Source organism: Haliotis cracherodii, unplaced genomic scaffold (assembly GCF_022045235.1).
Source record: "Haliotis cracherodii isolate W230 unplaced genomic scaffold, xgHalCrac1.p SCAF_1, whole genome shotgun sequence".
In the NCBI taxonomy this organism is placed as follows: Eukaryota; Metazoa; Mollusca; class Gastropoda; order Lepetellida; family Haliotidae; genus Haliotis; species Haliotis cracherodii.
The window spans coordinates 35,161,113-35,188,429 of NW_027266264.1; the positions used below are offsets into that span (position 1 = coordinate 35,161,113).

The following is a 27,317-nucleotide window of genomic DNA, read 5'->3' on the forward strand; positions in this document are numbered from 1 at the left end:
GTCAAGTCAATCAAGTCCAAAACGGAAAATCGCCTCTTTGCTTGTATTACCCTCCTACCTTAAGTTGCATGTTGTGAGTGAACCTTATATACTCAACAACAAAAGTTCCTATGACACCAATATTTTAGTGTATTTTTCAAACAAGTAAAGTTTGGTTTTCAATATTGTAGTACATGTATGGAATCAAGTCACAAAAACGCAACTGCAACCGAAAAGCATGCATTCCATGCACAAGTTGACTTTTATGGAAGCCCCATGCATTTCACTACCCAAGAATGGGTATAAAAACATAACTTTGCATTAAATCTTTTTCAATGTCACAGGAACTTTTGTTGTTCAGTATGTCTCCATTCACGGGATAACTACACAACTTACAGATAATGGCAAGAGGGTCCCAGGGGAACAAAAACCCAATACAACAGTAGTAACACGATATAGAAGTCTTTTCTTTTTAAATATTGCCTTTATTACAATATAAACACGCAAAAGCATTTACAACTGTGAAATTCAGAGGAAATAATTAAATAAATTTATATCATTAGAAATGTAAAAATAAAATGAAATAAATCTTAGACCATATCTTGACTTCATGCATGTATGTATGTGTGTGTGCGTGCGTGCGTTCGCTCGCGTATATATGTATGTATGTGTGTGCGTGCGTAAGTACGTGCGTGTGGATGTACGTACGTACGTGTGTGCGTGCGTGCGCTCATGTATGTATGTATGTGTGTGTGTGTGTATGCGTGTGTGTATGCGTGCGTGTGTGTGTGTGTACGTACGTACGTGTGTGCGTGCGTGCGCTCGCGTATGTATGTATGTATGGTTGTGTGTGTGTGTGTGTGTGAGAGAGAGAGAGAGAGAGAGAGAGAGAGAGAGAGAGAGAGAGAGAGAGAGAGAGAGGAGGTGATGTTTAACAGAGCTATGTTTTCCATTGAACAGACACCAATCGCTGTCTTGCTCGAGGAAACACTACATGTACTGTGAAGATCCGGGTTGGAATAAGTCTTGAGCAACTCATGCTTGACGTAAGATGCATCTATGCTTGCCGTAAGAGGCGACTTACAGGATCGGTTAATGCAAGTTATCGTATCCCAATTGTGTAGCTCGAGGGGGGGGGGGGGGGGGGGGGGGGGGGATTATTTGTGTCTGGAGATTATGTATTTTTTCAGATAACCAGATACAAAATGCCAAGATTAAATTAAATAACACTTGACGTCCGAGCAAGATAAGCAAATACTAATCCGAGGCAAAACTTGCAATGCGTGTTTATCCTTATGCCTTTTGTCTGTCTGCATGTATGTATGTCGACAGTATTCTGTTTCCGATTGCAGTACTACTGCTTTAAAACATCCAGCATCACGTTACTATATATATATATATATATATATATATATATATATATATATATATATATATATATATATATATATACACACACACACACAGACACAAATGAATATATTTAAGTAGATAATGTATGACCCAGGTCTTAAACAAAACTTATCTCATAGCTTGTCATTTGTATATAAACGAATATTTGATACTATTTGCCTACACGTTTATCCAATATAATACGAACTCGGTGTCACCATGGGTCCCCAGGACTTTCTTGCCTGTCGTGTCAGGCTCGGTGACCTGGCTGAGTGTGTGTGTCATCGTACCCGGACGGCCTGGTAATATTCCAGTAGTTACAAGCCGTTGTGACAAAGCTTCAATATTGCATACTTCAAAATAACCAACAAACCCACATGGGTATACATTGTATGAATCCTATTCTGTGGTGCTCCCAGACATGTTAAAGGTCAAATGTTGCTAGAAGCAGCGTCAGTAGTTGGATCCATGTGCGGCAGTCAAATGTAAAATGATGCTATGAATATTGCCACTGATTGTTTCTCTGCAAACAATTGTATTGTATTTTTAAACATGCGACAAAATAACTTATTGTAGCGTAAATCTATACCCATGTTCCAGAGGCAAGTGTGTCCACTAGCCTATATCAAAGCCTAGTTTCTACGAGGAAAATAAACTTTGATAAATAGGCTAGTGGACGCTCTAGCCTCGGGAAGATGATCTATACCGAACAAATAAGTTTTGTTAATAATTTGGTAATATTATTTTTGTAGTGAAGACACAATTTCACAACGAAATATGCCCAAATATTCACGATCCCAAACATTTGTTGTTCAGTACAGTACCAGTTCAACTTCGGAATTTAAAGGATAAGCTAAAAATAAAACAAAGTGTTCAGTGAAATATAAGTTGGCATGTGTTCTTGTGATCCGGTGAATATAGACAATGTCTTCAAAATACATAAACGTTTGGTCATCTTTTTTTCACAAAAGTTAGGTGTTTTATGTCAGCATCACGTTCACCAGGATATCCACAGGAGAAGGCACAGATTAATCCATGAAACATGTGTTACATTCATATGAAGAAATCAAATAGTATCATGAACAATTGTCATGCTCAGGCTTTGTTGGTAATCTTCATTGTCAGACGGTTAATTTCACGGCGAAAGTTGGCGTTCCAGAAGCTGTAGATTATAGGATTCGATGCACTCTGAAGAAAGTAGGACCTTTGAAAGACGTGAAAGACGACGAAACCGACTCCATGGAGATCGTTCAGGAGGGTTTTCATGACCGAAGCCGCGATTGTCAGGGAAAGGTGGGGAAGAAACGACAGCACAAACACCATCGTTATCAGAAACATCATAAACGTTGTCCTTCGAGTTCCTTTGTCTCGCTGTGAGCACCGTGTTACACGTCTTGCACTAGTGGAATTTGATCCGTTTCCATGTTCAAATAAAGCAGCGTTCGGCTCGCCAGTAGATGCCATGTCAGGATAATTTTCAGAGTTCCCAGCTACACCCAAAGGTTTGATGCTGTGATCTGTGACGTCACTTTCATGGGATATGCTGTTGTCGTTCTTAGGAACACCGTCGCCTGATCCGACATCTAATAGTCTATCCCGGATGTCGCCTGTGCCATCATGGTTTATAGGTGCCAGTTCAGTCATAGGAAGTCTGAATCCGTCTTGTTCCGACTTAGAAGAACTTACAATATCAACTGAAGTGTTTCGCGCATTGATAGAAATCTCTGTTGGTGTATCAAGAACCATGATCCGTTCATCGACCCTTCTCCGTACAGACACGGTTTCCTTAAACCTTTTCTGGCGTATGATCTGCCTCCAGATCAAGCTGTACACAACTGCCAGGATCAACGTTGCTCCAAGGAACACCAGAAACTGAACACCAAGGTACGCAATATGCAGTGTTGAACCTATGAACTGGTCAGACAAGGAACAATCCACTCCCGTGATGTTAATTTTGTCAGTAGGCACCGTTCTACCGCCATAGATGAATCCAGCAGGAAGGGCAAGAATTAGTGCCAGAGAACAACAGATGCTTATGGAGATGTTGGCAACCTTTGTAGTCATCTGGACATGGAGTGGGCGACATATTTTCTTGAATCTGTCCACAGCTACAGCGACAAGGACGCTTCCTGAGGCAATGGAGTTAATGGTTTCGAACAGCTTCATTAGACGACATATTTTGTATTCTCCGAAGGTGTAGGTGTGTCTCATATCAATGATCTCAAACGGGATGCTGGTGAGACAGTTGATGAGATCCAGCACTGCCAGAGAGATTATGAAACATCGTGTTGTGCTTGGCTTGAACTTAGCGATGTAGACGTAACAAACCAAAGAGTTTCCTAGGACGCCAAGCAGCATCAGAATGACGAGGAAGAGGATGACGGGGAGATATTTCATGGCGTAGAGGTCGTCATGACGGCGTAGATAATCGTCGATGCCATCGCTGATCAGATTTGAGATGTTTGAACTCATGATGAGCTGGTAAATAGAAAATTGTGATAATATGCGGGAAATCACCCCCCCCCCCCCCCCCCCCCCCCCCTTTTTAAAATGGGCTTGTCCGTCACTGCCATCCGTCATTGTTTTAATACGGTTAAATGTTTTTAAAGCTTGTACATTTTATTTACATCCTTAAAGAGGCTGTACATAATGCTGATATCTCATATAATAAATAAACGACCCGTGGACGTTGTTAATCTACAATAAAACTGTGCAGTGTGAATAAACAATGGTTTATTCTCCAAGCAGTGTTTTATTGCAAGATAAACAACGACCACGAGTCGTTTATTTCTTAATTAACATGATTATCTCATCTGGTGATGAAATACTGTATTCATATGAAAAGTAAAATTGTTATCTCACTCAGTAAAATAACACTTTATGCTGGAATTATTTTCATTGAGGTACAATGACAGCAGAAAAGAACAAAACATAATAAATAGATCCTTTTGTCTTTTCTTGTGAAATATAATGTTTATGTGGATGCGCCACTCATGAAAACATCAAATTTGTCAGGTCACTCGATGAAATGAACATATCCAAAAATACAATTACCCTTTATTTATTTGGTTTTCTTGCCGACATAAGGATGAGTTAGACACGTGATGTTTTCGATTATACATCTCCTGAACCTAAATTATATCATCCTAAACAGACCTCCACGCTGCATTGAAAATGTATCAATGCTTGGCAGACCATTGTGACATCATCGGTTACGACGACGTCACTAATCTCTCTGCCAAGCTTTACATTTTACACTTAAGACTCAGCTTAGTATTGTTTGCAAACTGAAAAAGTTACAAGAACTTTTGTGATAATATATACAACTCTCCCTCGTGTCATTTGATACTAAATATACCAACATTCATCAATAAAAGTTAAAAGCCTCGGAGTTAAACACTTCTAGAAACTAGGTGTTGATATATTTAATATCAAAAGACACTCGGGTGAGTTGTATATATTATCACAAAAGTAGGTGTTGCAAATATGAATGTTTCATTGATTTGAGCAGGATATCATAGCATTACTGCAGCGAAACTTAACAAAGAAAAGATAGTTACACAGTTTACAATTCCAACTGATGACAATAATTCGAAATGTGCACATATGTTGTGTTTGAGCAGAATTAAGAATAACAATACATTGTATTTTAACAAAACCATGCCAATATTTAATAATAAAACTTACTTGTGATGAAGTTGGCGTCGTGGGTCACTGTACATATGGTGTGTTCTGGTCGCTAGTAGGAGATAGTAAACTGTATATCACATCAAAGTGATCTCTACCGGAAGTATGTGGTCGGAAACAAGACTCCGACACAAGGAAGTAGGAATACGTATTTTGGATTGCATGAATATATACATACTGTTCTCCAAATGTCCATTAAACCGAAAAAGTGATATATTATGAAGGTCCGACGTTTCGTTTTTATGTTTACGGGGTTCATTGACAATTTTGATCAGTAAGTCGATAAAACAAATTAAATAAAATGCTTTCAACAGGGTGATTTTGTGGGGGCTTTGAGATTTAAAAGGGATATGGTTTCACTGGTTCTGGTTCTATAAATAACATCTATGTAGTGTTTCTGTTTCTATGTATTAAATGATGAACTCAATACAGAGTTTCATTTCAGCAAATTCAGTGGATGTCAAACACTTTGAGATTACAATTATGGGCGGCACTTGTAATGCTGATTATATTATTCCAGAGGGATCGTCGACCAAGTAGAAAACATATAGGCCTGATTCGATTTCAGTGAGGATGGAGATGGGGGTGAAGAGACAAGGGAGTTCACTTGTATATGCACCCTCACCCTCAAACAGGAAGCAGATTATACTATTACTCTCATTTTGATAGGGATCATGTCATGAGTGAATGTTGTAGGCAATGTCATAGGACATTTTACTTGCCGATTTTGGCAACGGTGTTCGGGTGATCTAGTAGTTCTGTTTGCCTTCGCTACTCAGAATTGTGTCACTTAGCCGTGCGACGATACACTGATCGTAGGTTCAAATCTCTTATTCGTCCCGATTGTGACCCTTGGTTTGTCAAACACTAATTTTCACCAAATTGTTTACTGCATCCTTCGCGTTGGGCCTTCCTAAAAAAATAATGGAAATTCAAAGCCGCATTACACTAAACTCTTTCAGTAACTTCGTCAAACGGCGATTCCTTGGGTTATCTGGCGGATTAAGACCCTGGCTAAGACCCTGTGTCGATTCCCACTACCGGTGCAATCCACTGTGTTTGCCTTCCGCTGTAATGCTGCTGGAATATTGCTTAACGCTGCGTAAAATCCCACAACAACGGCGTGAGTATCAGCACGTTTACTACTGAAAATAAAACCCGATGACATGGGGTGTATGTGTTATTCTATACTCCTCTGCATCACAGTAATACAATATTTTGACCCAGCAAAAGTATTAGCTGTAAAACACTGACATTTCACATATTCGTTTTCATTTTGCACTAATATATATCATTAATAGAATAATGTATGTTCACATAAAATGGTGAATTTGGAGAGTTGAACATAACAATCCGAACGAAGAGCATATATATTGCTAGGTCCAGCAAATGTACCATCAAATTCCTGTCTCAAACACAAAACATAAACCTTAATACAACTTTCTTCATCTAACATGAAGTATTTGAGACAACTGGAATAAACACCATGTGAATTCTCAATGGATTTGCTTGAATATATGCAATCTCAGAAAAGAACCCAGTTCAGTTTGTACACAAAACTATTTCACAAGTCAAACCGAAGGGATACGTGGGATATTGATCATTAAACGTGGTCACCATAGATTAATTACATCTCTATTTTCAAAGGTTGAAAAGAAGTTGAACTTAAGTTGAACATAATTATTATATAGATGATTTCACGTCGTTCAATAATCATGGTTAAACAGCCAATTCCCTTCACTGATTTACCCACCTAAACTAAAATTACAAGAAACTTGTAAAACTGCCCCAAATAGTGTCATATGGCTTTTTCTCAAAAGTTGTTTGATCAGAGTACCAACGGTCAAGGTCTTAGTAAAGCTTTTAAAGACTACTATCTTAGACAGGCAGAGGGCATTTTAAAATTTGACGCATCAGTGCCAAAAATGGTGTTCGATGCACATCCCTATTTTGACTGTTTCCGTGTTTTTTTCATGTGAACAATTGACTTGCCATTGCATGTGTTTGTGACGGGTGCCACTTGTGAGGCAGGATACACTCACATTTTCGCGAACACCTGGTATCATCACTATTTAATAGTTATTCATAAGCACATGCTTATGACACAGTTGGAATCGTATAAAGGACTCTGCTTTTTAGCAGATATAATATTATGTCTTATGATTATGAAAAAAATTGTCGCTTTATTGTCTAAAATATTTGGAAGACATATCATTCACTCATGGTTTGCCCGAGATACATATATGTAGAAGGCGGTATTTATCCGATGGACAGAGAGTTTGCACGTGTAATATTTGTTATTGAGCTATAACCATGTAAACTCCATTCGTTTAAACAAAGGACTTATCAAGGTATTCATAGGTTACAAAACGAAGAAATGCCGTTTTAGAAACACAAGTGACAACATTTATTCTTTAAAGTTTAACCTCGAGAATGATCATGTTTTGTGTTCGATCAACATGAATATAAATATAAAAGCAATGCTTTGGATAATTTATGACGTCACTGTCGAACTACATAGACGTGACTTTCGATCTTAACTCAAATTCCCAGTTTCTATCATTGTTCCCCGTGTACGCTTTTAAAATCTTCTCTGTACTCGTCAAGTAATGCCAGTTCAAGTATGGGACAAAAGTGGGTGACGAAAAATGTTGCGACAATGACGTTATGTTCTGACGTCTTTCCATCAGTGTGACGTCATTTTTACGGCCTAGGGCCAGAGTGGCATCATAACTTCGCATACTTACATATTTACATGCACTTTGATATAAATACTTAGTTTCATTTCCTTTTAACTTTCAGATATTGAGAAACACTGAATCTGAAGCGGTGCTTAGAAACATAAACAGGTTACATATCAACAATCACAATTACAACATTTTGATCTGTATGGCTCGAACTTCAGTCAGCGTGGACAGCCATTGCCTTGGCGATGAGCCTGTCTGTCATTGGGGCGTTTTCCTTCAGAGCTTTCCTTTCCATCAACAACGACCTGGGTGAGAAAACCAGAACCATAATTAATCCACTGAAACATTGGAGTAGGACGGGTCTCTTGCCCTAGCCCAGACTGCTAGTCTGTCATACATACCCTAAAACAAATATATCCATTAAAGCCCATGCAAGTCTATAATATTTGGTAAGTCTAGATTACAGTAGTATCAGTCTGAAAATGAAGATAGTCTCTGGGCTCCTTTTTATTTCACGACTATAATTTAAGAATTGTTTTTATCTGTAAAACATGTTCATTTCAGAGACTAGATATTGGTTTAGGTCTCTGCATAAAATAAATTTTATGGTCTCTGCCTAGCCCCAGACACTCGTGTCATTACGATACAATCTGAAGCGTGTAACGGAAAGATTCGAGTGGTGACACGAATGTACGGATGTGCCCATGCTATTTTTCATGTGAAGAAACCGCCCCGTGGTGTAGTGATTCGACCCCCTAGATGGCCGTGTCGTACCATGACACGTTAAACGATGTCACCTGTTGGCCAGCACTGAGTCAGTATACTGTGTCTGAGTGGGATATGCTTGTTTAACTGTGACATGGTATTTCACAAGGCCAGCACTTAAACTCCGGCATAAGTCCGGAGAGTAGTACAAACAGTCAGATACACGCGTTGAAGTACGTCGCTATATGAGTGAAATAATCTCAACGAGACGGTAAACCCTCTTTCACCTCGCAAACGGCGGAACTATGCATCTCAGAATGACGAGCGATGAGAGGTGAGGTGAGGTGAGGTGAGGTGAGGTGAGGTGAGGTGAAATGGGGTTTAACGTCGCGTCCGAGATTATTGCACTTATATAGCGACATGCATGTACGTGTGTGTGTTTGTGTGGCTGCTTGTACTAGTCCGGACTGATGCCGATTTATAGTGCTAGCTCACTGAGATACCATGCCACAGTTTAACATGAATACCACCATGCCACAGTTTAACATGAATACCCCACTCAGACACAGTATACTGACTCCGAGCCGACCAGTTCTTGTTTTAGCCCCTTAATGCCGAGCGCCAGACATGGTAACAAATAGTACCATCTTTTAAGGTCTGTTGGTATGACGCGGCCGAGGATCGAACCCCGGCCGCTCTCCGGGCGGACGCTCTACCACTAGACCACGGAGGCGGTCTACGAGCGATGAGACGAATTAAATCCAATCTTCTCCGTTTATGTAACTACGTACACATTGGGAAAATGTGTATTTCTAATTTCATAACAGGCGTGTATTTCATTTTGTACAGCTTTGACTAATGTTCATAATAACTGCTATTTATGCCTCTGCGGAAGCTGACATTAGCGCAACTGGACTGTTGATTGTGATGTGATGATGACGATGACCCTGTACAGCTGCAATGACCCTGAGCTGTACCTGGATGTTGATGACTGTTACTGAGTAATGATAGAGCAAGCTTGTGTTATAACCATTAAAGGAGGGCACTGGTGACCAAGTCGCCTAAGGCGCCGCGATTCGCTGTGCAGAGTTGCGTCCCTTGCGTCCCCAGAAACCTATGATTGTGGGTTCGAATCCCGGTTCGCGCCGAATATGTTTCTAGGTTTGTCAGCACCATATCCGTGCTCTATGGTTTCACGGAAGAAGTAAACGTCTGGGACCTGCATCACACCACCCCCGTAAGCTGACACGCCGTGATATAACTGGAATACTGTTTAAAGCGGCGTTAAACCCAACTCACTCACTCACTAAAATCATTAAAGATTGTAAAAGAAATAACTTTCGTGTCTTATTTATCGTCAGGTTTCGAAATGAACATTTTATCATTATTATTTTTAAATTTTGAGGGACAATGATATCTGCTGTGGGATAGCATAAATGAATGGCTAGATATAAGACTTTATTCACCACACAACAGGTACCGTTAAAGTTCCCGTTTAAAGGGAGGCTAAGCTCCGCTAATTTGGCAGTCCCAGAAAGTTCAATTGCAGGCGTTCTGAAAACTCATTATTACGAAGATTCAATGTCTCAACATGGCATTATAATAACGGTTTTAGTTTTGACCTGTTGGACTTATAATGGAGACGAGTAGTGTAGCTTCGTCGTCTCCCCCACGGGGATTCCTGGTGAATTCCGAATCAATGAAGAGGGTGATCAGATTCAATGACTTGGTTGAATGCTTGTTATCTTAGCCTCACGGGACGAGGCTCAAAATACTTATCATGATTTATTTGGTCGGGACTTTACACTGATATTCAACACGCCCCCGAAAAAAACCCAACCCACCCGCCTCCACCTCTCTCTAAATGTTCACCGCTCCGCTTGAAGTAATAGATATTTCATTTGTTTAAAATTGTTTTGTTAAGAAGACTCCTAATTTATACACATGTACATGCATGACATTTTCTGTCAAAATATGTATGAACTTAACACACGTCGTCAGAAATATCAATCGCCAACGACATTCGGATACCTTGCCCCTTGGGCCAAGGCAACAGACTCCCCTTTGCCTTGGTGGCGCCCCACCCTTGGGTATTACCTGGCGAACTTGTGGTGATCTGCAGATGGGGATTTGATGGCAGCCTGAATCAAAAACAGGTTGAATATGTCCCGCTGAAAGTGAAACGAAGCAGTTTTAATGTGACTTAATTCTTGTGTTTTCCTGTTTCGACTGAGAGTTATCGTTACCGTATGTTTGTGTAAACTACATGTACAGAATTTACATCCTCGGTTGTCAAATGTTTATATGGTAAATACCCCAAACCCATTCGCACACAAAAGTTGAAGTGACGTCAACACTACATCTCTTATCACTAACGTTCCACATGATTTCTATCGCTGATGAGTGTAACTTGATTGGGCGACTAGATTCAACGTTGTGGCCTTCATATATACGGCTCAAAACGAAGTACGGTAACGAATGGGTTTAGGGTAATATGGTAATATAATACCCTTGGTAATCGGATATATCGAAGATGCAACAACCCTGAAGTTTCCTACCTGAGCGTGACTGCCGCCAATATTTATTATTTTATATCTGATGGGTTTGAGAAGGTCGACAGCTTTGGCGTAGTCGCCGTTGTTGTAGGCTACGAATGCCTCACATAACGTCTCCCCGACCTCCTCCGTTACAGCCTGGTTGTGGCCGCGGTTGTTCCTGTGGTAGATGTATTACATTAACTTCTTTGAGAGTCATTTAATGCATTACATTAATAGTAAAATTCTGTTTGAAATAATTCCAAAAGTGTATTTCGATTCATTTTGTGATGTCAGTATGGATCCATTTTGTAAATATTTAAGAGCATTTGGACGCTCGATATCCAGCGTTCAGTGCATTGGTATTAGTTCTTATTTTATACACAATACTTTGTCAGCACATTTCATATCGCAAATAAATTTCACATATTGACAATTTCATTGATATAGGATCGTTTACTCTGATACGCTATCTCCCTGCGTGAAGATATAAGGACATCTCCATAGAAGGTCGCGTAAGGTAAACTTTCTAATCAGCCAATCTAAGTTCTCAGTAACTCCAACAAATTTCCGTATCTCGAAAACGAACTGAAACGACCTCTTCCGAATGTAGGATAATTAATTTTAATATGCAAAATATTTGTTTTCTTTTGAACAAATCGAAATGTCCGAATCGTGGGGGTAAAGAAATGAAGGTGAATCGTTTTCGAAAGCTGACATCCGATTGAACCCAGGTATCCTTCAGATCGAGTGGACGGTTAAAGTTCCCTGATGGTCCATATGACGCGACCTCCCATGTCAGTGTCCTCAGATCTTGATGCAGAGATGTATAGTATCGGAATACACGATGTGACTTTAATGTAAGTGATCTATTGATAGTCTCTCTATACGAAATGAATAAAAGTAATTTTGAAGGTATTAATAAAAGCAAGATGTTCATGTATATGAATTGTATTCTGAATCACTTTTCGGATAAAATATGTGTTTCATCGTCCACGGCTCAGTTAAAAAATAAATGCACTGATATTTAATTAATAAAACTGTCGTGTATGAAGCAAACATTGATATTTATTTAATATGCTTCGCTCATGTGCAAGCCTGAAAATATTTAATATATAAAGCATTTGCTTCAATGATCCTGTTGGATCGATATAATGTATTTTTATTAAGAATTAGTAATAACATCTTTTATGTATTGGTATTGCAATTCCCCCTTTAAATATCAATTCAATAATCAAAACGATCTTCAAACTTTGCGACATACACGCACACTACCATCAACTCAATTTGAAGGTAAAGTTGACCAATGTATTTCAATCTGGCAATTACATTAAATAAAATAATTATTGACCATTATATTGATCGCGCGACCTTATCATGTAACGCTGCATATTCGAGATACTTGTCTTACTTTACGAATTGTTTGAGAGAGTCCATGAGCTGTTTGACGGCGTCTGACTTTTTGGCCCCTAGACACGCCAACAGCATGTGAACGTCATTAAATGCTAAAATGTGATCGTCGATGTGAGGTCGGCAGACGTCGTATACATTGTTCCACCTTTCGCCAACGTCCACGCCTACACAAAAAAAACATTCAGTTAGTATGACCGCTTGGAAATAATGTTAGTACGTCTCGTTTAAAGAATATTGCACTATGTCTGGTTGTTGTTTGGGTGGATAGTATATATATTAACTGTTTTATTGGCATTTTAGAAAGTGGAGAGTAAATAAGTGGACGTGCATTTTATTGATAACAACTTCTGGTTTATTGAATGTAGCGACGTTTCAGTGTAGATTCTTATACCGTTATCTAGCTTGATAACGGTGTAATGACGTGAATTCAAATGTACCTTCCATCTCAAGTCTGAAGAGCAAAGAGCAAGCGTCCACCATGTCCAGAAGTGCCCCAGACTGACACGCCCTCACGGTGACCTGTTGAACACAGACTATTTATGGCAATAGGGTGTCAACATGACGAGGGGCGACATCCCCAGAACTGGTTAGAAAGTTTGGAGATAAAAAGTTAAAAACAACTTAATTCCCATCTCATTTTATGATTCATTAAGCACAAGCATATACACACAGTTAAACGGGATCATACGTAATTATCGTTTTGGGGTAGTTGTAAACTTGCGTGCCTAAGGGGTTTAACCGTTGTTTATTGTCCGCGTAGATTTCCCATATGGGTGCAACATGAGGGGACTGCTGCTTAAACAGGGAGTGCAAAAAGTGGAATGAGAAGATACATAGCAAGTGAGTGAGTATGGTTTTACGCCGCTTATAGCTATATTCCAGCAATATCACGGCGGAGGACACCAGAATTGGGCTTAACAAATTGTACCCATGTCGGGAATCGAACCCAGGTCTTCGGTGTGACGAGCGAACGCTTTAACCACTAGGCTAGCCGACCGCCACATACGTATCAAGCCAAACGTGACATTTTCAATATGACCAGAATGCTGCCGTACGGCTCGAAAATCAGTTAGACATGAAATGTGATATCAGTTGCCAGGTGTTGTCATTTTCAATATGTAACACCTGTGGGCTTCATGCAGTGATTCTGTCTCTGTATATAAGCAATAAAGTATTGACTGATAAACAAATTAAATCAAATCACCAGCCTAAAAACGAAACACACAATATCTAAATCAATATACCTCATCCACAAATGTATTCAAATTGCTTTTAAAAAATACACAGAATAAACCTTTTTGTGTATAACTGAAAATCGTTGATGACACCAGCTGTTCACGAATTTGACAATACAACTGCATGGCGTGTATTGGTTATTAAAGATAGCTGACGACATAAATATATTATCATAGTAAACATTTCGTTTGCCAATAACTGAAATGTTACAACAATATTCAATGGATTTATTCACTGCCGATGTATTTCATATACAGCCTTCAAACACATCATGCATACTGCACCAAAATATATCTTTCCTCCCATATAAAGCTGACACGCCGCCATATAACTGGAATATTGTTTATAAAGGCGTTAAACCCAACTCACTCACTCACAAAATGTCTATGTTCCGGTGTAGGCCTATAACACTATAATATTAATGGTGTTATATTCTATGAATAGACCGATGACTATTATTTGCGCACATCTGCACACACGCATCGATGTGTTTCATTTTCTTTACCCCTTCACCAAGGGTTTATATATTATTGTACATGTTTGTCCTGTCCAACTGAAGCATTTGCATAAGCTAGTTTCACTTACACGTTTCACATGTACCGGTAGGTCAACATCCTGAAACCTTTCTCAAGCACCAAAACACCGCTAATACTAGTATATTAATCAATAGCATATTATCACGGTTTATATAAAGGGTTACCGTATCCATTAGATCTTACATTTTGGTTTAAACAACTCCCTGGTACCCCGTATACAACTACGTCCAACGCAACGTCATAATATCCTATGGGGCGGTGGGATAGCCTCGTGGTGTGAAGTACATTTTTTTAGTGTTACCCAACCATCATATTGCTGGAATATTGCAAAAAGCGGCGTAAAACCAAATTCACTCACTCACTCATAATGTCATGTGGTTCAAATTGTACCTAAAACGCTTCAGTGAGTGTGGTACAACCTTCTAAATTACCTCGCTGTCGAAAATATTCAGTGCACCCTGATGGTCACCCTGGGGAAGAGGAACATTGGTGTTAGTGCGATTAATGAAATAATTCACAGGGTACTGTATATGTAGTCAAGAGAGCTATTGAATTAGTTACAAACAAAACTACTTTCAAGTTGGAATTTGTGATAACCACAATTTCAACACACACAAAACAATATAATATCGAACCTTTCCAAATTTATAGGCAAAAAAGGTCATCGGTATAAGAAGAAAAGCTTGCTGAATAATTACGTTTCATTTAAAAGCTTAAAAGATTCTCCAATATGTTTCAACAACGGTATTATCGTGTATGTAATGATAACCTTCTCTATGTAGTATAGTGCCCAGTGCCAGAAATTGTGACAAGCCAGCATCCCGCAACTCTGGAATCAAAGATATCAATATTATTTCAAGGGTCCACAATGACACAAAACAACAAGGTTATATTAAAAACTGAACAATATTTGGCGAAATTAAGAACATGTATGATCGTGATAGTTTCTAGACCCTAAAACTCACTGCCCAGTTGTTGACGAGTCTGACCCTCTATACTCATTGCCGAGTTCTTGACGGGTCTGACCCTCTATACTCATTGCTCAGTTCTTGACGAGTCTGACCCTCTATACTCACTGCTAAGTTCTTGACGGGCCTGACCCCCTATACTCACTGCTCAGTTCTTGACGAGTCTGACTCTCTATACTCACTGCTCAGTTCTTGACGAGTCTGACCCTCTATACTCACTGCTCAGTTCTTGACGAGTCTGACTCTCTATACTCACTGCTCATTATGAAGAGTCTGACCCGCTATACTCATGCCTCACCCTCTATACTCACCGCCCAGTTCTTGACCGTGTCCGTGAGGAAGGAGATGCCCTCATCCTGGCGCCCTGTCATCTCCATCACGTGACACATTGTGTGAGTGGACCAGGCATCCCTGGGATTTAGGTCCAGCCCCTGGGGAGACACCAGTAATCTACACACAACTCTTGAGACAAAGCGATACATAAATTCAAGTAACGTGCTGCGCATATTCACAATAATATATATCTTATTGTCTCAGCTTATTCAAACATGTTTTCATCACGTGCACATTAAGCAACAAATGTCATAAGCTGGCTGGATATAAGTGGAGAGATGAGTAAACTTGAACATACCCATATATAAGGAGGCTATTGTCACGGTAGCTTCAGGTAACGTGTTGACTAACATAGTCTATGAAATCTTTTATTACACATAATATTTCTCTCCTCTTAAATTAAAACGATTAATGTTCCTAATGTTGATTCAAGGGCTGACTTGCTTTTATATAAATCAAGATTGGTTTTGTTTTCATAAAGTACATATTTTCCACAGTCGCAGGACTAGTAACGTGTTGGTGGCTGGATATAGACAGGCAGTTGCGTGCATGTTAACATGCCCATTACGAAGCTATCATCAATGTTAACTCCTGGTCAACAAATGCTAATGCCTCTATCTCGTTAAATGTTTCTTTCAAATGACGTGGAATACTGAGCAAAATTACCAGTAACTGACCTTCTTGGCCGCTTTCTCCGCCTGATCATACAAGTTGCACTCCTCCAAACCAAAAGAGTACATCCCGATCAGGTATCTGCCAAAGAAACGAAAATATTCCTAACATTAATAGTAATTCAATATATTCTTACACAAAAGACGCCAGGTACGTGCATGCAGCGTAATAATTTCATGTGTAGCGATATTCTGTAGTATTAAGTCTGTAGCATGAGGCTGTTAGGGGCATATTAAATCATTTTAATATACATTAGTTGTAAAATTTGGAGTGTTTGATATGATGCTAATAATATGATGTGTATTGGGGCTTCTGAGAAGGAAATTGTTGAAACAAATTTCTTAACTTGATGTTTTTTAGTTTCAATAAAAAGATATTAGATTCTTCGTGTATATTACATGAACATATTCCAGCCCAATATTGCAGTGTTATATACCCTATTGTATACTTGCATACGTATTTCACGGAAAAAACTGGTCTGGGACATTTAAACAATTTCAACATGTTCAACATTTTTCCATTAAAAAAGCATTTAAACTGATTTTTTTATTGTATTGTCACGATGTATACCATCTTCGAAGGGCCCTGTGGTTTCTGAGATTCATTCTCAAATAGGATACAGTAAGTTTACTATCAGCAGTACCTGTATTACCAATCTGTCAGCAAAAACACGCCTTTCATTAGAACAAATATACTTTGTATGGCTAAAGATAATAAACGATCTATCATATCTAGTGCATGTTAAAGCCGAACAATGCCCAAGTGTCTGGTATCTCTTTCCAGTCTGGATCTTGTTATCAGAGCCTTGTGTGAATCTGAGAGTGTTCTATGTGCTTCATTAATAACTTTTATATTGAAAAGCATCATACAATTTAAGGTAGCAGCAAGAAAAACTTTAACTCCTATACTTTAACTAAAGAGTATTACAGTCGTATTGCTTAGATCGCCTGAATAGTTTCATCTACCCATAAAGAGGCATTTCCGGTTTCCATTTCGGCAATACACGGGCTATGCTGTCTCGATTCTGATTGGGGTAGCCGAGATAGAAATACGTGTCGTGTGCAAACTTGAGTGCCAGGATGTCCAGAGGGTTCTGGACCAAAATGTCCTCCCAAACGTCAGACGCGTCAGAGGTCCACCTTGGAAACGACAACAATGAATTGTATTCGCAAAGAACGTATAAAGGTGCACAGAAATAAACAAAGCAATCATATGATGATTGTTAGGATAATTTTGAATCTCTTGCGGTAATGTGAATCATTGGCTAGTTGTGGTTACCCGTACTTTGAAAGCACTTTCCATGATAATCTGATGATAATATTGTCTCCCTGAAATTGTTTTCAGTCTGGACCATCAGCCTCAAAGCTATCAAGGATGCGTCCCCTTAGCCTTGTCAGGAGTTGCTGGTCGTGGATCCGAAATCTACATTTGCTGCTATCAGCACCACACTTGTGCTCATTAATTTGTTTCCCAAAATAGTAAACACTGCTTTGGGCTTTCTTCTACATACACTTACAGGCTGTTATATTACTGAATTACTATTAATTCCAACTCACTTACTCGTGAAAGAAGTGAGTCTCTAGATAACGCACTGAAAAAAGTGAGGCATCTTTCCAGCTATCACATATATGTATTATAGGGATTGTTCGCAGAATTAAATTCATTGCAATTTCGCCACTTGACTTATTATCCTGTATTAAACAAACCATAATGTATGTTGTATCTTACCCTTCTGACCACAGCTTCAGTGCACGTGCATGCTGTTTCTCGCGCTCAATACTGGATGTCTCAGCAAGTCGAAGCATTTCGCTTATCTCCCCCGGGAAAGATTTGTCAACATGGATATTCCTTCCAGTTCCTAAGAGGTCAAGGCCGTTTTTCAGAACGTGTCCCATAACTGAAACAAGAAATTATTGTTAAGGCGTCATTTCAGGTATCACAACATGTACCATAGAAATGAGTAAAGAGGTGTGCATGTATTTAACGTACATTTTAATAAAATGAGTGAGTGAGTGAGTATGGTTTTACGCCGCTTTTAGCAGTATTCCAGCAATATCACGGCGGGAGACACCAGAAATGGGCTTCACACATTGTACCCATGTCGGGAATCGAACCCGGGTCTTGGGCGTGACAAACGAACGCTTAAACCACTAGGCTACCCGACCGACCCCATTTTAATAAAAGTGACAAAACCTAAAATCATAAGACATTTGTTAAGTAGTGCATTGTAGGTTTTGTTTGGTTGTTAGTTGTTTTTGTCGCACTCAGCGATATTCCAGTTATATGACGGCAGTCTGTATATAGTCGAGTCTGGAATGGACAATCCAGTGATTGATGTCATGAGCATCGATACACGCAATTTGGACATGCAACAACCAAGTCAGTGAGCCTGACCATCCGACCCTGTAAGTCGCCTCTCACGATAAGCATAGTCGCCTCTTACGACAAGCATGGGTTGCTGAAGACTTATTCTAACCGGGATATTCACGGGTCCTATTGCGAGGTCACGACATGCGAGGATACGAAAAACAAAATTTTCGCGGACTCAAAGATTTAGATATGCGTTCTTTACAAATTTAAAATATTATAAACTGGTGGAATACAAATGAGCTTTGTTCAAAATACCTTTCATAATACCAATACATACAAACTTGTTTGTGGTTCGAAGGCGACAATTGAAGGCGGCAGCGATTCGAAACAATAGTTTATTTGATATGGTCTAGCCAGTTGTTAGTTGTGTTAATAGATATCGAAACTTGCCAAAGTTTGGGTCAGCCTCCATCATTTTCTGAATCGAGGTTTCAATGCCACCGGTTCCCGTGTCGTCATACCAGCCCACATACTGAAGTCATACACAAGCATGGATACCCGAGATGACGCATATATTTGAATTGACTCGTCTACAAGCTGTTTGATCCACCAGACTCAGCGTATGTTCTTTGTAATAATGAAGTTTTCTCTTATGAGTGAATAACTGAACTAAAAGAAGGTTTATTATACGATGAAACAAATTTCTAACTGGTTATGGTATGTACATCAATTAATATTAACATGGTGGTCACGTTGTTTTATGGGCTGATTATTAAACTGATAGTCAGGGATTTATCTCAAGACGGTGTCTTACATAAGAATATCTGGAATTACCGTCGGTAAAACAGCACTCAAACCATGTTAGACCAGACGGTGCCGTTGCCAGTGATATCGCCTATAAGGCAAACAACTGTCCGGATAAACGAATCATGCTGTGTACCCATTACTTAAAGACGTTCTCAACATTATTCGCCCAGAATTTCTTTTCGGACGATGTGGTTTCAATGTATGGGTTTCGCTGACCGAAACATATATTTATAGGTCTATTCAGCAAAGACACGAAATCCACTTACCTGAGTGAGAGAAGCATCGAACATCTTGCTCGCTTCATTGTTGGTTGTGGAGAGTGGGACCCCGAGACTCTTCCACTCCTGGATAAAATAAAAATGTATTTCCAAGAACTTAGGGTACTCATAGTGAAGACAATACACACAGAGATGAACGTTTCAATACAATTGATGGAGTTTCCGCTACAATGTTGTCTTTTTCATATGTCAAATGTCTTTTCAAACATCCTCCGTCGGCAAATGTATATGCATTATTCTTTACGGTAATAAATTGCGTTTACGGTTGAAACAGCGTTACTCTCCACATAACTGTATGACAAGAGGGATGATTTCAGTTTAGTTGCCAAAGGTAATATTTTCCCCATATGTCGACGAATATTCCAGCGGCTCCAACCTTTAACGTCTACATTTCAAAACTTTTGAGGTACAATCGAGCATACTCTTTCCATGAAGATTTATAAGAGCGATATGGGACTCTTGCTCAGAAGTTGTTTGATCAGGGTTACAACATTCAATTCCTCAGTAAAGCTTTCAATATGTTTTAAGGTAGAAATACGGAGAACATGTCCATATTTGTCGCACCAGTGACAAAAATGATGTCCGACTGAATTCCCTAGTTTGACTTGTACCATGTTTTTTGCAGGTGAACAATTGACTTGCCTTTGCATGTGTTTTTTGACAGGTGCCACCGGTTGGTGGGAATCGTGAAAAGAACTCTGCTTTTAGTAGAGATTTCTTACGATTATAGAAATGTTTTGTCGCTTTTATACAATTAGTTCTGTTCAATTTCTAAGGTAAACCGATGGTTGAAGGTGTGAACCCCGATCTAACATCTGCAACCTTTTTCTCACCGTCAGGCAACTGGAGGTCGTCCCAAGTAATTCACCGCCTATACAGTCGTCATAACTAGTATCCATTGTAGTCATTTGAGACATATCTAGATGTCATAAAACATTCCAATGGAGTAACAAACCACTCCAGTTGATCGATAAGAACACTACCAAGGTAATGGGTCGGTGAAGAGAAGGGATGGAAACGTTCGGACTTGCTGACATTGACGACGGCTTCGAAAGTAGTCAACCCATAAGGAATCCGGGACAGATTGGGTCATAGAACGGACACCAGACTAATAGTGCTGAGCTAACCTTTGTCTTACATTCGGCACTTGGTATGGTTGATTACATACAAGCTGTCTATCATTCTGCACTCGCTAATGACCAAAACTCTAAATACCGTTAAGGGTGGTAACTCTGATTCAATTGACCGTACGCCTGTAATCGTGTAATCCTTATATAATTATGTATTTAACATCGTGTAATCATAAACTGTGTCTTTCGTTTGGTCGTAGTGACGTCGATAACGCACTTGTTAACCAACATCTTCTGGGTTTCGGAGTCCTCGGAATAACCTATTGTTTAAGAAAAAAGAGCAGAAAGAATAGAGTCCCATCGAAATAGACTCTTTGTTTCATTTTATTAAAAAAGAACTGGAAAAGGTATGTTTCTAAAAACTAACTAATATTTTTTTGTTTCTATCTCGGCAAATGTGTAACGATTACATTGAAATACATCTTCCAGAGGCAAGTTTCCACCCTTGCCGAACTAGGCTGTAATTCCGGAGTTACATTTTGGCAGGACTAACGACTCTATGCATAGTCCATTGAAAATCACGTAACGAACTACACATCCGGTTCGCAAACAAGGATTTCAACGTTCAGATTTCGGTAGACTGCAGGGTTTGCAAAGCATGTGTAACACCAACTGGGCGTCGACAGATGTTTTGCAAATCATTTCAGGTTTTTAATTTAGGTGCTCATGTGATTCGATGCAGTTCGCGGTGTGAGACCTGTTTTATAACAATATAGATCTTGATTATCGATCTGATCGTTTTGACTGGGCGCCGCCATTTCGTTTGAAGCAAATGCAAGTGATATAAAAGGTGGGATCTGACTGTCAATAGGAGGGACATAGAAGGGACATAACTCGTAATATTCACTGGAGGCGCTTCGATCGAGCCCAAAAACTCCATCCTAGTTCGGCAAGGGTGGAAACTGGACTTTTATAGTCAGTTAACTCCCTTGCCTCGGGAGGATGGTTGAGATATGCCGACCTACCCGCCCTATAAAAGATAATCATTGTGTACTATCGCCTACTATTTATAATAATCAAAGTACAAAACCCCATCCAATAGAGTTAAAGTACAAGGACGTTATGTGTAACGCGACCTAGTCACGATGTCACGTTTACCCTCAGTATGACGCGTCAAGTTATCTCGAGGTCCCCTCCCCAAAACGTAGTGATTGTGCTGAATTGCATCTTCGCATAGTTATTCATAGTGGCTTTGATGTACAAGAAATATCTATGTACATACTTGCTGAACTCCTGGGTCAGCTGTGTGTTCCAGACGCTTGGGTGCGTATTTCAGTTGAACACTTTCAATTATTTTTGTGAGTTACTCGATTGATAAGCTGAACAGCTGTTGAGCTGAAGTTTGTTTCCAGCTATATGACGGCGGTCTTTAAATAATTGAGTCAGACAATCCAGTAATTGGTCAGCAAGCCTGACCACCCGATCCAGTTAGCCGCCTAATACTTCAAGCATAGTCGCCTTTTACGGCTAGCATAGGTTGCTGAAGACCTATTCTAGCCAGGATCTTCACGGATGGCTGAGCTGTAGGACTGGATGCACACCAATGAAATATGTGGCTAAGAATACGAAAATATATTTTTCAATATTTGACAAAATACCCATAGAAATCAAATTACGTTGTTTATTTAGGCATGAGATAATCAAACACAACAATGTAATTTGGCCACACAGTCATTCTTTGTCATGCAAGTAAATATCTACTTGTTCTTAGAGTTAAAGTTGATTATGCGTTTACATGTTTGTGTTTTTTTTCGTGTTTTGTGCCGCAGTTAGATGCGTAATGTATATCACGTCGGCCTGAAAAATATCCAATCTGGATCAGACAAACCAGTGATTGACATAATGACAATTTCCCACGTCGTCGGGGTAAAATCACACGCAATAAACCAAGTCACCGATCTTGATCACCCGATCCTGTTTAGTCGCCTCTTAAGACAAGCAGTAGAATGTATTAGCAGTGTTAACGCAAAATATTACACCTTTGTGTCTGGGTTACTACTGATCTCATGACCACTGATCCACACAGTCGACCCACCATGGAACAGAATCAGCCAGGTCACAAATTAAACTGAACCAGGGTACCCTAAACGACATAGCTGAATAGTCTTGACCTTGCTTCTGTCGGCGAGTATATCTTAGTTCGAAGCATCACCTGTACTCCTTCGCCGCCGTGAATAGCAGAGATAAAAAAATTGCAAAAATGTTTGAAAAACACCCTGAGTAATTCGACTAGAGTGTTGTCCATGTACAGTACAGGTATAACATTACTCATCCGATGTTCGGCGTATAACATTTGTAGATACCTTAGATTTCTTCTAATATAATATGTTATTGACTGACTTTTGATCATGATTTCTCTTCGGCCATTTTAAGCCACGCATTTCTACATTTCATACTTACAAATATATATGATCTGTTACAGCTAAAACGTGACGCTTTAATAAACCATCAATTCATTCGGTATAAAACATTTAATCAAGACGATTACCCTGAAGACACAAGATTTCAAGTCGTTTGATTTCGATTAAAAGCCCTCGAAGACACTTCCGTGTACCGACCGGGGATAACAGATTATCTCCTAGTAGAATCTGATATATTAATAAATCTTTCTGTCTACATAGCCAGTAAATATGGAAAACAATTCCCTAACAATCACTTGTCATACCCAGTGAAGAAAAGCAGGACCGTATCGTTGTTAATAGTTAACGATCACAGTAGCTACGAGTTTCGTCGAATTACAACACGGCAGCAGACGACACGGAAACGTGCAGCGTTTAACATTCACAATTCCTTGTTGAATATTACACACTATTGTAAGTAGGTATGGCCTACATTTCAACTTACCTGGCAATCTCGCCACTGACTATGCATGGTGTAAACACCTGGAACAGGTATGGAGAAGACGAGCAGGTATCACCCAAGGTGTGTCGATACAGGTGACAGCAGTCTGATATGGGCCTGGTGTGCGGGACGGTTATCGCGCGACTGTCGTATGTGGAGCGAGAGAGCTGAATAACCTTCACCTTGGTTGTGTCAGCGAGTTTTAAGGTTGAATGAGCGTATGAAGCGATATTCGCTCAACTTGGGGTATCTTTATCACCGCGTTTCTTTATCTGATGACAAAAAGTAGCCCTAGGCTCTGGCTTCTATCCTGTTATCTGACACTGCCGGAGTGAGTTGGGTGAGTGAGTGTGTGAGTGAGTTTGGTTTAACTTCGCCTTTAACAGTATTCCAGTAATATCACGGCGTGTCAGCTTAATGTGGGAGAAAATCACGAAGTGATACAGGTCTCAGACATCACTTACCACTTTGATGAAACCCACGAGCACGGTGAGCACCCATGAGTATAATGATGACAAACCTAGAAACATAATCGGGGCAAACCGGGATTCGAACCCCCCAAATAACAGGTTTCTGGCGTATCAAAGGGATGCAATCTCCGCACAACAAACTGCGGCGCCTTTGACGGCTGGGTGCAACCATGCCACAATGTCCGCTTGGGCTCATTTGCTGTCGTGGGTAAGGAGTGAGTGAGTGAGTATGATTTTACGCCGCTTTTATTAGCAATATCACGGCGGGGGACACCAGAAATGGGCTTCACACATTGTACCCATGTCGGGAATCGAACCCGTGTCTTTAACCATTAGGCTTCCCGACCGCCCCGCCGTATGTAAGGACAGTGGAAATAGACTTTGAGGAAATGCCTGTACGCATTTCTGTTTATATTTTGACATGGGGTATTTTATATTTTTATATTGAAACAGTGATATAAACCTTACTGTTTTACTGCTGTTTGTCGGCAAGTATAATGATCCAATTGATCTCATGATCATACAAATATATACAAATATGTGCCGGACCATCCAGACACTGGGTTCAACCCATTACAACGACATGGAGATCGGAGCGTGCTAACATACTTTAACTATGACCGAGTTTAGACGACATCAACGACCGCCTCCGTGGTCTAGTGGTAGAGCGTCCACGCGGAGAGCGGAAGGTCCGGGGTTCGATTACCCGGCCGCGTCATTCCAAAAGAGGTTAAGGAGCTAAAACAAGGACTAGTCGGCCCGGAGTCAGTATACTGTGTCTGAGTGGGGTATTCATATTAAACTGTGGCATGGTATCTCAGTGTGCTAGCACTATAAATCGGCATATTCCGGACTAGTACAAGCAGCCACACAACCACATACACGCGCGCGCGCATGCATAAGTGCAGTAATCTTGGACGCGACGTTAAACCCCATTTCACCTCACCAAGGCGACATTAATACCTTCGGTTACATTCTAGTATAAAAGTTGCAACAGCGGTCTCTGATATCAAGCGTAGCTATGTCTAATGTCATGGTGGTAAATAGGGTTAACAACTTCTATATGACAATGAATGCGATGTTTCGATGTAGATCAAGCAAGTGATCTACTGATTGTGACACATCACATCATCATCTTTGATAACGCTGTTATAGTATCTACACCGAAACGGAGCATTTATTGTAATAAAGAAGTTGTATGTCCGTAGAACTATCTCGCTTGTTCAGTTTTGGAAGTTTGACGCGCAGTGACGATGACATTGCAAGTGACTGTGACTACCTCGAAAAGATTTACTCTGCAAAGACCAGCAAGTGTTACACAAATCTGAGTCCTGACGATGAAATTGCCATGGGACAATAATATTATCAAGAAAGGACAAGAAAGTAAATGCAGTGGGCTTGCAATGTTTTCGAAGCTTGGCATATTGCCAGAAGTGACAGAAACACTACTGATTCTATACTGCTGGCCAAAGATTAGCTTAATAAGCAATAAACTGGGCGATTACAACGTGACAAATTGAACTGCAGCCCAGGGGCGTTGGTGCCAATATAGGCAATCAGCTGAGCCTGCACCACCAGGTATGACAAGCAATCAGCTGAGCCTGCACCACAGGTATAACAAGCAATCAGCTGAGCCTGCACCACCAGGTATGACAAGCAATCAGCTGAGTCTGCACCACCAGGTAAGACAAGCAATCAGCTGAGCCTGCACCACCAGGTATGACAAGCAATCAGCTGAACCTGCACCACCAGGTATGACAAGCAATCAGCTGAGTCTGCACCACCAGGTAAGACAAGCAATCAGCAGAGCCTGCACCACAGGTATAACAAGCAATCAGCTGAGTCTGCACCACCAGGTATGACAAGCAATCAGCTGAGCCTGCACCACCAGGTAAGACAAGCAATCAGCTGAGCCTGCACAACCAGGTAAGACAAGCAATCAGCTGAGCCTGCACCACCAGGTATGACAAGCAATCAGCTGAGTCTGCACCACCAGGTATGACAAGCAATCAGCTGAGCCTGCACCACAGGTATAACAAGCAATCAGCTGAACCTGCACCACCAGGTATGACAAGCAATCAGCTGAACCTGCACCACCAGGTATGACAAGCAATCAGCTGAGCCTGCACAACCAGGGATGACAAGCAATCAGCTGAGCCTGCACCACCAGGTATGACAAGCAATCAGCTGACCCTGCACCACCAGGGATGACAAGCAATCAGCTGAGCCTGCACCACCAGGTATGACAAGCAATCAGCTGAACCTGCACCACCAGGTATGACAAGCAATCAACTGAACCTGCACCACCAGGTATGACAAGCAGTCAGCTGAGCCTGCACAACCAGGTATGACACGCAATCAGCTGAGCCTGCACCACCAGGTATGACAAGCAATCAGCTCAGCCTGCACCACCAGGTATGACAAGCAATCAGCTGAGGCTGCACCACCAGGGATGACAAGCAATCAGCTGAGCCTGCACCACCAGGTATGACAAGCAATCAGCTGAGCCTGCACCACCAGGTATGACAAGCAATCAGCTGAGCCTGCACCACCAGGTATGACAAGCAATCAGCTGAGCCTGCACCACCAGGTATGACAAGCAATCAGGTGAGCCTGCACCACCAGGTATGACAAGCAGTCAGCTGAGCCTGCACCACCAGGTATGACAAGCAGTCAGCTGAGCCTGCACAACCAGGTATGACACGCAATCAGCTGAGCCTGCACCACCAGGTATGACAAGCAATCAGCTGAGCCTGCACCACCAGGTATGACAAGCAATCAGCTGAGGCTGCACCACCAGGTAAGACAAGCAATCAGCTGAGCCTGCACCACCAGGTATGACAAGCAATCAGGTGAGCCTGCACCACCAGGTATGACAAGCAATCAGCTGAACCTGCACCGCCAGGTATGACAAGCAATCAGCTGAGTCTGCACCACCAGGTATGACAAGCAATCAGCAGAGCCTGCACCACCAGGTATGACAAGCAATCAGCTGAGTCTGCACCACCAGGTATGACAAGCAATCAGCAGAGCCTGCACCACCAGGTATGACAAGCAATCAGCTGAGCCTTAGCCCCCCGATCCATTCAGTCGACTCTTCAGACAATCAGTCTACAGGGGCATTAGTTCTAACCCATGATGGAAACCTACAATCTCAGTTAAAGTGCTGTCAAACCAAGGATTTGAACCCACAAGAATCAGATCATGGCAGAATCCCAACAGATGGTGCCAGTGGGCCAACCATTCCTCATGCTGAACAGGGCTGATGAAGAACAAAAGACATTGGAATTGTCAGCGTTTATTGTGTTAAAAAGCTAGCAGCCACTAAACATGGGGTGT

At 40.7% G+C, this 27,317-nt stretch overlaps 2 protein-coding genes across 2 annotated transcripts; both read right to left on the reverse strand.

Moving 5' to 3' along the window:
• Nucleotides 1-1,560: 1,560 nt before the first annotated feature.
• On the reverse strand, nt 1,561-3,843 carry LOC139463920 (C5a anaphylatoxin chemotactic receptor 1-like). Its single transcript, XM_071245351.1, has one exon. The coding sequence runs from the start codon at nt 3,841-3,843 to the stop codon at nt 2,467-2,469; it is 1,377 nt and encodes a 458-aa protein (XP_071101452.1). The 3' UTR covers nt 1,561-2,466.
• A 2,242-nt stretch (nt 3,844-6,085) lies between these two features.
• On the reverse strand, nt 6,086-23,652 carry LOC139463925 (tetratricopeptide repeat protein 38-like). Its single transcript, XM_071245364.1, has 14 exons — nt 23,512-23,652; nt 19,526-19,603; nt 18,903-18,984; nt 17,871-18,039; nt 17,108-17,281; nt 16,148-16,223; nt 15,449-15,568; nt 14,939-14,998; nt 14,601-14,639; nt 12,835-12,916; nt 12,396-12,561; nt 11,009-11,165; nt 10,548-10,621; nt 6,086-8,050 (listed from the first exon to the last, which is right to left on the reverse strand). The coding sequence occupies exons 1-14, from the start codon at nt 23,536-23,538 to the stop codon at nt 7,960-7,962; spliced, it is 1,395 nt and encodes a 464-aa protein (XP_071101465.1). The 5' UTR covers nt 23,539-23,652; the 3' UTR covers nt 6,086-7,959.
• Nucleotides 23,653-27,317: the final 3,665 nt, after the last annotated feature.

Coding starts and splice junctions, on each gene's coding strand:
- LOC139463920 (XM_071245351.1), bottom strand. CDS start 3,843: ATGAGTTCAAACATCTCAAATCTGATCAGCGATGGCATCGACGATTAT.
- LOC139463925 (XM_071245364.1), bottom strand. CDS start 23,538: ATGCATAGTCAGTGGCGAGATTGCCAG. Junction 19,604..23,511: donor GTCAGTGGCGAGATTGCCAG/GTAAGTTGAAAT, acceptor TATTTTATCCAG/GAGTGGAAGAGTCTCGGGGT. Junction 10,622..11,008: donor TTGGCGGCAGTCACGCTCAG/GTAGGAAACTTC, acceptor TTTCACTTTCAG/CGGGACATATTCAACCTGTT.